The 15,007-nt window shown below is 54.1% G+C and overlaps 1 protein-coding gene across 1 annotated transcript; it reads left to right on the plus strand.

Annotated features, from left to right (window-relative positions):
* Nucleotides 1-1,790: 1,790 nt before the first annotated feature.
* On the plus strand, nucleotides 1,791-5,209 carry BCL2L10 (BCL2 like 10). Its single transcript, XM_087745332.1, has 2 exons — nucleotides 1,791-2,304; nucleotides 4,044-5,209. The coding sequence occupies exons 1-2, from the start codon at nucleotides 1,903-1,905 to the stop codon at nucleotides 4,173-4,175; spliced, it is 534 nt and encodes a 177-aa protein (XP_087601458.1). The 5' UTR covers nucleotides 1,791-1,902; the 3' UTR covers nucleotides 4,176-5,209.
* The last annotated feature ends 9,798 nt before the right edge of the window (nucleotides 5,210-15,007 follow it).

Here is a 15,007-nt window from a genome sequence, read left to right on the forward strand (position 1 = left end):
TAAGTCAGGCTGCATGGACTCGGCACCTCTGAGAACCACCTTTTTGTTCCTGAGGTAACAGTGAAAGCTGTGAACCAGGACGTGCCTCAACTTCCCATCAGATAAATGAAGATAGAGGAACAGGGCACTGAAGTATCCGTTGTTTTTCTTACTCACTAAAGGTTGGCCAGGGAGGTTTTGGAAAACCCAGTGTTTTGAGACTCCCCTTTGGTCTGTCAAGCTATTTGTGTCTTGGAAATGCCTCTATTCCTTCCCAGAGGGAGAGGTTTTAACCTGCTTCTTGTCCTTTTCCCAGTGTGTCCCAGCCTTGGAGAACAGCCGTGCAGCTCTGGGTGCAGCAGGGAAGCAGCCGTGTCCCGTCAGAGCCCCGGCACTGGCCCTACCTCAGCTCCAGCCAGGAGGTGAAGGAAAAGCAGTCCCGAAAAGCTACACAAGCGGGCTGTAACCAGGTTAAACATATGGAAAGCAAGGAGCTATAGCTAGGGCAAAGTCACTGTCTGTCAGACAGCTTCATCCCGCTGAACAAAAATGCTATATAAACAGGAAGGGTGGAAAAGGATATTGCTAGAGAAAGAGCAGCCTCTCCCTCTTGCTCTCCTGCTGCGAGGAATGCAATAGGAAATTCCTGCTTCAGGATTAACAATCATAAGGAAAACTCTAGTTAAAAAAGCATGTGTGTAAGCACTGGTGAAAAGTAAAGATATCATTCCAGCTACTGCTCTAGCGTATAAACACAGACTAGATTTCCCTGCTTAAAAACAAAACAAAAGCCAAATATGGGGATGTAAAACTAGGAGTTTGCCTTAGGAATGACTCTAGGAGATCAGGCCAATTCCTGACAGTCATCTGAGAAACTGCAATAGGATTGATTCCAACCATCTATTTTTAGGTTTTCTAACGGGGATGTAAAATGGAGACAAAGAGCTGTAACTCAGGATAGGTGGAGTGAAGCCGAGCAGTCCCGCGCTGGCATGCTGGGCACCTGGAGCCCGTTGTGCGATGGGAGGCGAGAGCGTGACCCAGTCCCAGGCGGCTGCGGCAGCACCTCTCCCAGCGCTGGCGCAGGGCTGCGCGGCGGCGGTGCGGTCACAGCCACGCTCTGCACCGGGCCACCAGCTGAACCTCACCTGCAGACTGGCACTGAGCAGGAAGCACAAGCTGGGTGTACCTGTGCTAGGCCTGCCATAAATCTTGAGGTGGTATATATATGGGAGTTTTGATGATCTGTTAAGCAGTTGATGGTACTCACAGCTCGAAGGGCACAGCCAGGATGCAGGGGAGGCGTCTAGCTGAGATGTCTCCACGGTGCTGTGCAAATGACACCACTTGGCCAGTGTTGTTCTCGGCCATTTTATTTTACACCAGCAGTAGCGATGGGCCCAGCCTTTGCACCGCGAAGGTCCTAATCCTAAATTTTGCCTGTAAGCCCATCAAAAAGCAAACGCCACTGCATTTGTTTGGAAAACATGCAATGCGCTCATCCTGCAGTCCTAGGCAACCTGAAGCTCCTTCGAGGCAAAGAATACAGGTTCGGGCCGCTAATGTGGAGAAAAACCCACACGAAAAAAGCATCTTGCCGTCGGCATCCGATCGCTCAGCGTTTCGCGTGGCTGCACAGGGGAAACCCGCGGCTTTGCGCGGCGGGTGCCCCGGGGGTGCGGGGGTGCAGGCGGGCGCGCCCCGGCAGCGATGCGGGACGCGCCGGCCGGGGGCGACTCCCCCCCCGCCCCGGCTTCGGCTTTCCACCGCCCCGGGCCCCGCCCCGGAGGAGGGGAGCGCTTCCCAGCGCCCCGGGGCGAGCGGGGCTGGGCCGGGCCGGGCCGGGCCGGGCGGAGGGGCCGCCCCGCCTCTTAGTCGGCGGCAGCTGCTGCTGCGGGGCCGCAGCCGCCCTGGGCCGCCGCCATGCCGGGCTCGCTGAAGGAGGAGACGGCGCTGCTGCTGGAGGACTACTTCCAGCACCGCGGCGGCGGCGCCGAGCTGCCCGCCAGCCCCACGGCGGCCACGCTGCGGCGGGCGGCGGCCGAGCTGGAGCGGCGGGAGCGGTCCTTCTTCCGCTCCTGCGCGCCGCTGGCGCGGGCCGAGCCGCGGGAGGCGGCGGCGCTGCTGGAGCGGGTGGCGGCGCAGCTGGAGGCCGAGGGCGGCCTCAACTGGGGCCGGCTGCTGGCGCTGGTGGTCTTCGCCGGCACGCTGGCCGCCGCGCTGGTGGAGCGGGGCTGCGGCGACGGGCCGCGCTGCCTGGCCGCCGCGCTGGCCGCCTACCTGGCCGAGGAGCGGGGCGAGTGGCTGGAGGCGCACGGCGGATGGGTGAGCGGGGACGGGGCGGCGGCGGGGGTCGGCCCGGGCGCGGTGCAGACGCGCGGCCCCGGGCAGCCGGAGGGTGGGGAGCCGGGAGCACGGCCCGGCAGAGCCGCCTGGGGTGGGCAGCGGGAGGCCCGGCCCCTCTCCCCGGCCAGCAGAGCGGGGCAGGGCAGCCCCCGGCGCCGCGCTGCAGCTTGGCCGCGGGGGTGCCGTTGCCCGGGAAGGAGGGGTGCCGTTGCCCGGGAAGGAGGGGTGCCGTTGCCCGGGAAGGTGCCGGTGTGCCTGCGGCGGTGGGCGTGTGCGGCACCGGCGGGCGGCGCGCCGCGCCGCGGAGAAGGCTGCAGGCCGTCTGCGGGGGCCGGTTAATCCATAGCGGCGTGCGGTGGGTGCGCGCTGGGGCGTTCAAGGTGCCTGCGGGTGCCCTGCGTTGTGGCTTAGGCCAGCTCTCTGAAGGTGCCAGCGGCCAGCTCTGTCAAGCTGCAGCCTCCTAAAAATACAGGAATGATGCTGCTGGCTGGTGGGGGACAAGGTTTACCTTCTCCTCAGGTCCACAGATTTTGGCGAGCAGGCTGACACAGGTCTTCTCCCAAGTGTAAACACAAAACACCGATGTGCCTGTTCTTAGCTATGCCTGTCTATAAAGCCACCCATCCGCTAGACCTGCTGCTCTGCTCCTGCTTGTCCTGGAACCGGTCAGGTCGGGGCCTTGGGACGGTGTGGGCAGTAGCGTTCACGTACGCTGCGATGTAAAGCGATGGCGGCTGCTGTTGCTTTGTGCCGCTTGAGATGCATGCTGAAAGTACGGCTTTTAAGGTGTCCGTGCAGCTCTGCCTGCATTTCTGAACAAAATGTCAGCTATCCTGCAGAACTGCACGTTTCCTATTTTCAGTCCTAGTGGAATATTTGATGCCAGTACAAATAAGCACTAAAAATAGACAGGGGGGGAAGCAGCCACTGGTTTTGTGGACTTTTCCAGAGACCAAAATGAACTTGGTTTTCCAGTGGTCACTGCTCCGTCTGACTGCTCGGAACAGTATGGTGGTTGGCTACAACGTACACTGTCACTTGGCAAAATCGCGTTGCCTGTTCGCACAAATTAAAGTGTAAAGAACAAAGTTCCGGAAGAAATTAAGAGTATAACTTGTTTACATAGACATCTGCGGAGCAGAGTTCAAACACGACCATCTGGAGTTGTATTGCTGCCGCTTCTGATTATCACAAATAACGATCTGGGAGAGCAGCTGCCAGCTTTGCTCTGTCATAGGTCAGCTCTGAGCAGTGTCCACTTGGCCCTTCCGAGAGATCCGTCCCGCATCCCCGAGATGGGACCGGCTCCGGGCTCCTGTCTTTTAAGTGGAAATTTCCATATCCTGTGTTTCAGATACTTTCTGAAACTTGAATGAGGGGGAACAATGCTGGCAGCTCCTGTCAGAAACTTGCCTAAAAGGGAAAAAATAACATAATGACATGCTGAGCATCTCAATAGGAAGTTTGCAATTGTCTATTGAGCAAAGCGTACAAACACTTGTAGTTACTGCTTTCAGTCGCCTTGTGCAAAGGCTCTCACAAAGCATTTTTGTGTGCCCAAGGCAGCAGGCTTAGACTTTCATGATTAAAATAGAGACTTCTGCAGCTGACTAACGGCATGCTGGGAGTATGAACCAAACGGTGCTCAAAGACTTGCTGAAAGAAAGCTGGTTAATTGTAAACCAACCAACTCAATGTCCTTTCTCTTGCTTTTCTAGGATGGTTTCTGTCGCTTCTTCAGCAGACACGGCTCCCAGCCGGCTGACCAGAGCAGTACCATAAGCAACGCGATCATGGCCGCAGCGGGGTTTGGAATAGCAGGATTGGCTTTTCTCTTGGTGGTGCGGTAGGCTGATGAACGGATCTTGCCATGGGAAAGTACTCTCAAAACTGACAATTGACCAGATTTCACTCTATTTTCTATAGAACAGACCCTCTAAGAAGAAGTTTATATTTTTAAACTGGCTCGGAAAACTTTCTCACCAAATCCTTGGCTATAAACTGCTTCACTCGCTACGCGGTAACAGCACAAACAAATGTGTACTAAACCATTTGTGCATGTTCAAAGCCTGTTGCCTCCAAACATCCTCTGGACTTTCTTTTCAAAGGTGTAACCTAAACTTTAGCATGGTTCATGTACTGTAACTTCTGAGTGCTCGGTGTTATGCTAGGAAAACGTTATGGTGGACTTGCTACTACACCCTCTGTTCAAGACGTGTTATTTACATGGAGGCAAGTCTTCAAACCCGCCTTCCATTAATACTGTAAAGTGGCCGAACGTTGACTGTGATTTAACATGGTTTATGTCTTCAAATGCGGTGCACAGCACTTGTTACCGAAAGGCAACTCATTCGTTGATTTAGAGCAATTAGTGCCCGTGATGCGAGAGGCATTAGTGCTTAATGTAACATAAGGCTGATTTCATTACACTACAAGAAGATAAGTATTGATACAGGACGGTAATGGCTGCAGTACTGGTTCTTACTGAAAGGAAAGGAATTTAAATATTAAACCTTAATTGGTATATTGAAATCCAGTGGGGGCTGGAATTTCTCTGGATTTCCTTGACAAAACAAGAATTTCCATATATCTTAATATATTTTTGAAGTATTTATCACTGTATAATACTTGTAGCCATGACATCTTTATTTTTGTTTAAAACTTAATGCTGGTTCTTGTCACTCTAGTGCGTATCAAGCGTTGTCTTGTTTGAGTAATAGTTGACCCTCTTTTCAACATGCTGTGTATTTCTTTCAGTGGTTGTACAAATTGCCTTATGTTTCTGGTAGCTTTTAATAACGTTCCTGGGTTACTCATAGCGTGTACAATTTTACTATGGTGACTTCAAAGGTGAATAAATGTTAAGTATTTTTATTTTAAAAAACTTTCTGCTTATTTGATCGGATGGGTGATGGTACGCAGACAGCGCCTGTTTCAGCGGTTGCCCGGATCCGTCAGTTTGTACCCACCTTCCTGGTGCTTTGACCTGAAAGGAGGAGCTGCGCAGCACCAGAGCAGTGTGATACCAGTCTTCGTTGCAGAGGAGCCCTGCAGTCAGAACTGGGGGTAAGACAGCCTAAGGGGAAAATCCAGTCCAAAAGGCCCATCTTCACCACTGAGACGGGAAATAACCTGGTGCTTTTGTAGGCCAAAACTTTCCAAAGTTTACCAACATAGCTGGGTACAGACAGGCTCCCCTCAGACCTGTTCCTGCTTGTAGAGAGCGACAGTGCTCGTGTTTCTTCTCTGCCAAGACTTGCTGCTCCTCTCTCTTTCACACATGCACGCTTTTTTACCGAAACTGGAGTTTCTGATAGGAGTTACGATAAAGACTAGCAATAGGTGACAAGAGTTCAACCCTTCTCAGATTAGTAATACTGAGCAGCTGTAACTTTTGAGGGTGTTGGGCTTAACGCTTTTAAGAAGCGGTCTCGTGCTCCCACCTCCGAGTCAGATGTTTCTGTGGCACTGCTGGCTCTGATGCCCGTTCAACCGTGCGAGCCCGTTGTTCAGCCTCCCTTGCTGGCCGCCCGTCGGCCCACCCCTCTGCCCTGCAAGAGGGCATGCCCCTCTGTGGGAAGAGCACCTGGCAGGCGGCAAGCTTCCTCTTGGGAGAGATCTGCCTGGGAGCCAGGTCGGCATCGCCGCAGCCGGCAGCGGCCACCCCGCTTCTCCTTCTGCTGGCCACCAGGCCCTGGGGGAGGCGTGCGGCAGGGGCTGCGGCCCTGCACTGGACAGAGCGGCGTTGTGCTGACCGGCCGCAGATGCAGGGAGAAGGACAAAAAGGGACATTCAGGGACGGTAAGTCCCGCGGAGGTGGGAAGGAGCTGGCGGTCCTCCCCCTCGCGCCGCCCGCTGAGAACAAATGTCTGCTTGTTCTCTGACTTCCAGTTCTCTAAACTCCGGCTTGGCTCCTCTCGGTGAAAGGATTAAGACCCCACAGCGCGGGACCGTCGTGCTCAGTTCCTCTCTTGAGTTCCCGCAGGGACGGTGCCTGCTTCTGTGGCAGCTGGATGCTCTCGGGCATCTGCCTCCTGTCCTCCTGGGCGGCCAGGATGCTGCAGTGCCTGAAGCTTTCGCTATGGTGGCTGGTGCTGGGAAGTGAAAGTGGTTTCCAAAATGTGGGATACTTAGGGGGATGTGTGCTGAAAAGCATGGCAAATGACAGGGCAAGAAATGCCGTAAACAGAGGTCAAGTGTTGCATGGAAACAATCTACTGCGGATCTCAATGTCTCCCCAGTATCAAACAGGACAAAGATAAAATATCGGTATCTTGATTTCCAGTGTAACCTGATCTGGCAGGCCCCAAAAAGCAATAGCAGAGAGGATGATATGCTGGTTTTTACAGTGTGCTCTGGAAAAGAGAAGAAAACAGTCTGGAAACGTCCTTGAATAAAGTCACATCAGCCTTTGGCATAAACCTGACCCTTTATGAGGTGCAGCTTGGAGAGTGCCTGCCACTCTTCCTCGGCCTGGGAGAAGCTGGAGGTAGGTTTCCTAAAAGCTAGAAGAACTGGGGGTAATTTAGGAAAGCTGTAAGGCTGGGTCAGGAGGTTGCAGTGCAGCTCAGCAGCATAGAAGCAACACCGCCGGTGGCTGCCTGACGCCCAGAGCCAGGCTGCTCCGGTCTCTGCTGGCAGCCTGCACCCAAGGGTGCTCCGCTCAGCCACCCCGAGGGCAGTGGGCACAGCCCAGGCCACCGCAGCCCACGCTCCCTGCCCTGGCGCTGGCAGGGGATGTGCCCGTCCCGCCTGAGCTGCTCTCTGCTGCCGTGGGACCATGGTGGTGTAGGATTGAAGACCAGGGCTTAAATCATTGGAGCCCCATTGATTTCAGGGGAGTTTAGACTAACTTACATTTGCCTGACGCTTCTGATTGTTTTTTCTCCATTTCAGCCTGACCATTTGTCTCAATGAAGTCCTGTATTTCAGTTGAAAACTGCTGCTCATCCTCTTTTCTGCTTCAGAAAAGGGAAGCAAGATGCTGCTGTTCCTTTCTTTAAATGCAGAAGGAGAATGGGTGGTGTTTAAGCACAAGGCTACATCTAATCCTCACGACAGCTTTCAGATCTTCAGCGTTGGTGTACTTCCCAGGCAGGTGGTGGATGTAACAGGCCTTGTCCTATCTAATGATTAGCACGCCGTAATTGCTGTAGGTTCCGCTGGGGCCCCAACGTGCCTACGCCTGCAGAAGCCATCAGTCGTGGGTGCTTCGAGGCGCCCCAGTGCTGGGCAGGGTCTTGTGTTCGTGGGGGGAGGAGAGGCATAAAGGTGCTGGCTGAGCTGCGGCCATCACCTGGCTGCTCGTACCAGTTCCCAGTCTTTCCTGCTCTGCTGTGTACAGAGACCTTTGCAGGGCTGAGAGGCGGAGAAGGTGGCGTTCCCAGCTTATAATGGTATTCACAGTGGCCTTACTGGAGCCGTTAGTGTTATCTGCTGGCGCTGCACCTGCTCCCTACGCCGTTCCCTTCTGACGGGCATCCATTGTAACAACCGGCAAAGGCTGACGCGCTGTTGCAGGAGCCCAGCTGCCTTCTTGTTAAGGGAAAGAGAAATCTATTCATCAGGCTTCTTAAGAGCGTTGAACTAGCCAGTGGGTTTCTTTTTGACTTGGAAAAAATGAGACGCTGTTAGAGCTCAAAAAATATGAGTTGCAGAATGGTGTTATATGGCAGTTTGTGAGCTGCTTTGCTGTGGTATGCAAAAAATCTGGTCTGGCATGTCTCGCTGAAGGAATTGGTGCTGGTGCTGCGGCCTGTTCTGCCCGCGCATGCTGCCATCCCGAGGGGGTGCGGCGTGGGTCTCGCCTGCAGGGTGGTACCCAAGCCCGGGCCGGGTGGGAGAGCCCTGTTAACTTACTAATTGGGCAGCCAAAAAAAACCCCAGCGAATCATTGGAAGGAAAAAAGATCAAGTGTGTAGAATTTATTCACATAATTTCACTTCTTGTCTTCATTCAGTTTGGATAATGAAAACAAACTTCTGGGTTTCACTTCTGTTTTTCTGGCTGCTTTCTGTACCAGACTTGAGCTGGGTCGTCCTTGTGATGAGAAGATGCGATGTTGGGAGAGCGGGTGCAGCTGGGAAATGCCTGGCTTTCAGGTTCAAAAAGAGTCAGTGTAATTCCTTTGTAAGTGCTGCTGTTATTGGGAGCACTTAAAAATGTTACCTTCAAACTTTTAACAATTTTCCCGTCACAAATTGAAGTTCTTAAATGAGAACAGAGTTAAAAATAAAAAATAAAATCCTGATTTACTTGAAGTCAAATGCAGGAAGTCTAAAAATCAGCTCTGTGCTGAGCTAACAAGATCGTTTCACTGGATTTTTTTCTCTGCCTGGGCTTGGTCTATTTGTTTTATTCAAATGAGAGGAGGAAGAGAGGACCTGGCTTTCCTTGTCAAATAGGTCTCCTTTCAAACAGGCCATTCATTTCTGCCCAGCCTGCGATAAGTTTCTAGCACTACAGCCTGTAACTGATGCTCACAAACTGGCAATCTCGTGGTTTCTCGATGTTCACCCATTTTGTGTCAGAGCTGACGCGCGTTACGTGTTTCTGTTGGTTAAGAACTAAACCTATTAAAATGTCTGGTTTAATTCAGTAGGGGACCACGCCAGCTACCGGGGCGATTGAAATCCACAATGTCCTGTTGTAAGAGACACCGCGGTGCAGGGAATTAGAAAAGCCTGTCTGCACTGTAGGCACTGCGAAAAGTTTGTGCTCTCTGGGTTTGATCCCTTTAATGATTCTGACCTGTGACAACAGTTTGCTTGAGGGAGTTCCTCTGTTTGACCCAACCTGCTCTTTTGTTTGTCTCTGAACAGCTCAGCACATGGTGAATAACAGCAGGAACCCCACACCCTGCTTACAGCTTTTGGATACTGTCTTTTTTTTTTTTTTTTTTAAATGTGGCTTTTTTAAAATGTGGACCCAGCAGGGTCTGTGGGGAATGATGGCCTGGCTCAGTCTGACCGTGGGGAAGCTGTCGGTGCAGCATTGTACCTCGGGGAGGCCCAGGCATGGTATCTGGAGCTCTGCTGTGGGCAGCCTGCTCTGCAGCCTGACGCCAAAGCCAGGAGCTCTTGCTGGCGCTTTTAATTTGCGATGCGTAGCAGTAAAAGTGCAGAAGTGCTTGGCTTCACCAAAGTGCTAGAGAGAAGGCACTGTCTGTAGTGTGCCGAGCTAAGAGGCTGGTTGGCTCCTTCCTTGTAGCCATTAGTGCGTTTAGAAGAATCCCAGACTGTTGTAATTAATTTCTAAGCGTTAATTGATGATGAGCCCATTGGAAACTCCTAAAATACAGGCAGAGCCGTGTGGCTCTGGTGAGGAGTCAGTGCAGGGAAAGCAGCGTTTACTCTTGTCTCTCCAGGAGCAGCCAGCAAAAGCTCACTCGGCCTCCTGGCACGTAGACTGGACCTCCTGCTCCTCCGGCTGGACACGGTTGCTTTGCGCCCTTGCCAGCCTGGGGCTTTCCCACCTCTCCTGAGGCAGAGGGTGCGCTCCCAGAGGTCCCAGCAGCCTGCCTGCGGGAAGCGTGGCCGTGCTGGGGGCACCCAGCGTCGCCCTGCCCCGTGCGCTGGGCTGTGCCCCAGGCAGCACGGCCGCGCCGCCTCTTGGGGCCAAGCACAAGGCTGTGAAGGAGTGGTTATATTGGTGCTGTACTGGGTGGGTGGTGGTTAGATGACTTTCTAGTGATTATAATGCATGAGCAAGAACAAATTCCACCAGTCGGGTATAAAACAATCTTGTAAAACGATAGTGACGAGACCAGTGGCAGCCGAGAACTGATGTGCTTGACACAGAGGGCAAACGCTTGTTTCCTGATATCCAGCACGTGCACAGTGGGCACCTTGATACAGGCAAGCGCTTTAAATGTTGAACCTCATTATACTGGGAGCCTGCAAGTGATGTGGTTCCTTGAGCGTTTCATACCTGAGCTGGATGGTGGCATTTTCATGCAGAACATGGGACGTGATCCAGCAGGTGCCAGCTCTGCCCAGGAGGGCTGGATTCCTCCCTGGGCTGAATCCTGTCTCCTCACACAGCCCCGTACGGGGCGGCACCGCTGACCCCTGCGACGGGAGCGTGGGGCTGTCTCACAGCCACTGCCTGCTGCGGGTGAAACCCGGCCTTGCAGAGTCAGCCAGTCAGTACGTGGTTTCCGTCCCAAAACTCCACAGAAACTCCTGAGCTTTCCAGCATGTGAGAAGTCTGTAAAACATGTGAAGGCTTGAATTTTTTTCTCTTTTTTTTCTTCCCTAACCCTTACATGCCCTGAGGAGCGGGCACCTGCAGTAACCCCGCTGGCAGTCCCGGCGCGAGCACCCCTCCTGTGCGGGGCTGCTGCTCAGCACAGGTCACACTCAGCCATAGCATGAAGAGCATCCCGAAATGTTCTTGCTGCCAGTTGTGTAGGCAGCTCTGTGCCATAGCAGCATCACCCTTCCCCGGCCTAGAAAAAAAAATTATTTTCTCAAAATCTTTGGAAAAGGGCACAAAATAGCACAAAAGTAGCCTGAATCTTTAAAAAGAAAAAAAAATCCGCTGCGGTCTTGTGTGTTGTCCTTGGTGATGTTCAGAACACCACCTGCTGCTCTGAAACCCCTCCAGTGTTCCTGGTCAGTTTTTCCAAGAGAAGATCTGCTCCATGGGAGGAAAAGGTTAAACGTGGGAGCGAGCAGGGCAAAATATTATGTGAAACAGAAATCCCGGCGCTGTTTGTTCTGCCATCTGCTCTACACTGGATCCAGAGCTGTGGGTGGTTTCCCATAGTGCTCCTGCTCCCCTCGCTGCCACGCAGCTGGCGGAGGGCTTTGAACTCCCCGAGCTCTTGGCACTGCAGAGCCGGGTGAGATTTGCATCTCCTTTCTACTGGAGGAGCTGCCCTTTGGCAGCGCGAAGCCGAGCACCGTGGCCTGGCCACTGCACTGGAGCTGCCGCTGAGAGCCTGCTCCAGCAGCAATCATGAAAAGCAGACTTCAACACCTTTGGCACGAACAGAGCGAGCACCAGGGGATGCTGGGGTCGGCGTATCCCATGCCATGCCCGTAGGGAGAGCCTAGGCAGGACAGCCTCTGCTTTCCTGGGAGTGCTCAGCGTTTCCGTCTTTGCAGCAATGCATCAGCGGTGTGAGATGCTCCCCGGCAAGCGGGGCAGCCCATGCCCACCCCCAGCTGCTGCCACTGTCCCTGGGAGCCAGCGGCAGGGCAGGCTGAGCCCTGCGTGGCTCTGTGCCGGCACACCATCCTGCCGGCAGTGGGGCCTGGCACACGTGCCAAAGTGTGGGAGGACAGACGAGTCACTTGTCCCCGTTTTGCGGATGAGGGACCGAAGCACAGAGATGCGCAAGAGCCTGCGAGCGGGCAGTGCTGGGGCCCGCTGAGAGCTCAGTGCCTGCAGCTCACCCTCTGCCACAGCCGGCAAAAGAAAGGTGAAATCGCCTCACCTCTTACCCCTGGGTTCCCTTTCTGCTCTGCCCCTTCCCCCAGCCCCCTTTTCTCTGCTTTCCCCTGGTTCCCCCAGCCCGGCTGTGCCCAGGGCCGCAGGCTGCACACCCCTCCGCACCACACGCCGCCTCCGCCCCCCTGCCCACCCTCCCCTGCTCTGCTTTCACTTGGGAATGTGACCTTGCTCTCTAGATTATTTACAGACAAAATATTGCTGCAAGCCTGTGGAAGGGGTTTCTGTTGTTTTTTTAAAGTGACTGAATTCCACAAAAAATGAATTATTTCAAGGGGCGTGTGGGGCCTGGTGGGAACGCTTTGCTGTGTTTGGGAACAGGCTGCCTGAAGCCATCTCCCCTGGCCAGCACAGAGGTGTGAGAGGCTCTTCTTTTCCCTAGCTATAGGAAAAGATCTATCTCTGGTTTTCTTAGAGGAAACCCACCCCCTGCTTGGGAAAGGCTGCCAGGACAAGACACCAGTATTAATGGGGCCGTGGCACACAGGTAACCAGGACCTGGGCTTCTTCCCGAGGCGTGTGGGAGCCGGTGCTGGCTGTGGGGCAGAGCAGAAGCGGGGGCTGCTTTCAGTGGCTCCCCCTCCCGCGCCCCAGGAGCTGGGGCTCTCCACTTCCCCTCCCTTGGGAGATCCTGGGTCTCCTGCTGCGCTTGCAACACAGGCTGCGTTTGCTGGGGACCTCAGACAGAGCTGTCACATCCGATCGGAAGCGGTGGTGGGCTGGTTTCTCCTTTTTTGTTTTTACTGGCAGGACCAACAGCTGCCCTTTTCCCTGCTGCTGACAATTCTTCTGTCTAGCTTAACTTCTGAAAGCCTCGTGGTGGTGGTTTCCCACTGTGCAGAGACCTTATGCCTTTGACCTTGCACCGCTGCGGTACCCTTTGCATGGCTGCTGGAGGCCATAAAGCTGTTCATTGCACACAATAATGTGAGTCGTTAGGTTCGAGCAGCATTGGGTGTTTTGGATGGGGCTGCCGTGGGGTCCCTGGCCAGCACTGGTTTCCTTACAGGGTCAACATAAGCCTTCAGGTTCCTGCAGCTGAGTAGTTGTGCCGAATAAGGCTGTGTGCTCCACTTTTATTTAGGAGTAAGCGCAGCAACTGTCAACAGAGCTGAACTGGATCACAGACAGTGCCCTTTTTGCTGTGGGAAAAGTGCTTGTGCCAAAATACCTCAACCTGGCTCAGCGTGCACCTTGGCTTGTTCTCTCCATAGACCGAGCCGGGGCTGCTGATGGGCTGGCAGAGGCGTGCTCTGCTCCCCGCGGAAACTGGGGCTGCCGCCGGGAGATCTCGGCAAATGTGACTGCAGGGGATGACCATGAAGCAGGCGCCTACAAAGCCATTCCCTGCCTGCTGTGGGGTTAGTGCCAGCCCTCCAGAGTAACTCCAGACTTCCCAGCTTGTGGTGGTGATGGTCTCATCCAGGCCCTTGTGGAAGTGTAGGGTGCAGGATGCATACCGGGCAGTGAGAGGATGCTGAGGGAATGGAGGTGGTGTGTGCCTAGGGACCTTGATCAACCAAACAGGTTCAGCGGGTGGTGGTGATTTGGAAACCCATCTTGCAGTAGATTTGTCTGGAACTGCTCTTGTCCGTATGCTAGTTTGGGTGCTACTGAGCTACAGGGTACTCTGTGCAAGTCATAAATGAGCATACTGGCTATAAAGAAGGGCAAAAATCAATGGATTTTTTTTAACAAAATTCTGGAGTTTCCCTTGTTGAGAAGCTGTGGGGATGGAGACTGGGACAGGGAAGACAAATGGAAAAAGGTTTATTAGTTTAGTCAAATCCTTGACTTGGCTGCAGCCAGCACATTCAGCGGCGGGGTGGAAACGTACCAGGTGAGAGACAAACAAGCGCAGCGGCAGCAGATAGAGCTAAAGGGCATCACGAGGCCGTGTCTGCAGGGGCTGCTCCTTATCGACGCGCCTGCTGACCTCTTTGCGAAAGCGGCCCCTTGTCACCTGCGCCTTTGGTAGCTGGGAATTTTTCTGAAGGAGCCGCAGTTATCAGGGCTCCGGCCGTGCCTGGCTGGCCCTGACATAGGAGCAGCACTTGGGCAGCGGGGAGCAGTGAGAACTTCTGGGAATGCCCACTGCTCTGCCGCCAGGCAGGCGAGCGGCGTGTCACGGCGCTTGGTGAGACCTTGCAGGAAACCTGCGGTTCTTTCTCGCCTAAGCTGCCCAGGCTCCCTGAAAAGGATAGCAGGCATGCTTGGGGCTGCCAAACCCTCCCTGCTCCCTGCGTCAGCAGGCAAACTCCTGCCCCATTCTATGGCTGTCAGCAAGGGGCAATTACCACGTTTGATGACTACTGCAAATCAAGGGGCAAACTGCCGCCATCTTGCAGGGGCAGGAGGGCTGTGAGTGCTGGGCACACTCAAATGCGCACTGAAGGCGGCTGGGCACTGACTGGGAGGTAAGGGGCGGCAGGGGAAGGGCTTCTGTTCTGGGTGCTCTTTGCCAGGGTTTGCACGGTGTTTGCTGGATGCTGAAGCATCCTTGGGAAAGCAGGAAGGGAAAGCTCGGCTCACTGTGTCTGCTGCGGTGCACAGCTCTCACCTTCCAATTCCCCACCTTAGCTGGGGGTAACGAAAACCCCATGCCATTCCCCTAATCTTCTAAATGGGTGCATTTTTATCAACAGGATGTCCTGGTTATCCTTTTTTTGCAGCTGAGGGAAGCTGAGGAGTGCAGCAGGTCTCTGCTCACGCTGCCGGTAAGAACAGGACCCAGCACGCCTGACTCTGGATCTGCTCCGTGTACATCTGTGTACGCATAATGCTGCTGCTCACTAACGGGGTCTCTGGCACCTTGCTTCCAGCCAAATATTAGTGACTCAACTGGCTTGAAGAACCAAGTGTGATGCAGGGGCGCAGAGCAGCCCCAGCGGGTGCCTGGGGAAGGGGTCCGGCAGGGCTGCCAGCGAGCAGCTCTCCACAGCATCAGACCAGTGGTGCTAGGGTAAGCCTGGGGCTTTGATGGGTGCTCATGCCCCCCCTAGAATACGGAATTAGGCATCCTGAGTGAAGCATCTTCTCTGCCTGGGTGTCCCAAAGGGTTAATGATCCTGGCAGCAGATGGATGGGTGGTAAGGAGATTGATTGCCTCCCACAAGGTACATAAAGTCTCTCCCTCCTGCAGAAACACACCACTTATTCAACCAGGTAAATAACTGGTTTAAAATCCCCTCTCACAGCAGCTGACCCTACACGTGTTTATCCAAGT

Source organism: Nipponia nippon, unplaced genomic scaffold (genome assembly GCF_047370975.1).
Source record: "Nipponia nippon isolate SJK-2023a ecotype South Korea unplaced genomic scaffold, ASM4737097v1 scaffold_9, whole genome shotgun sequence".
In the NCBI taxonomy this organism is placed as follows: Eukaryota; Metazoa; Chordata; class Aves; order Pelecaniformes; family Threskiornithidae; genus Nipponia; species Nipponia nippon.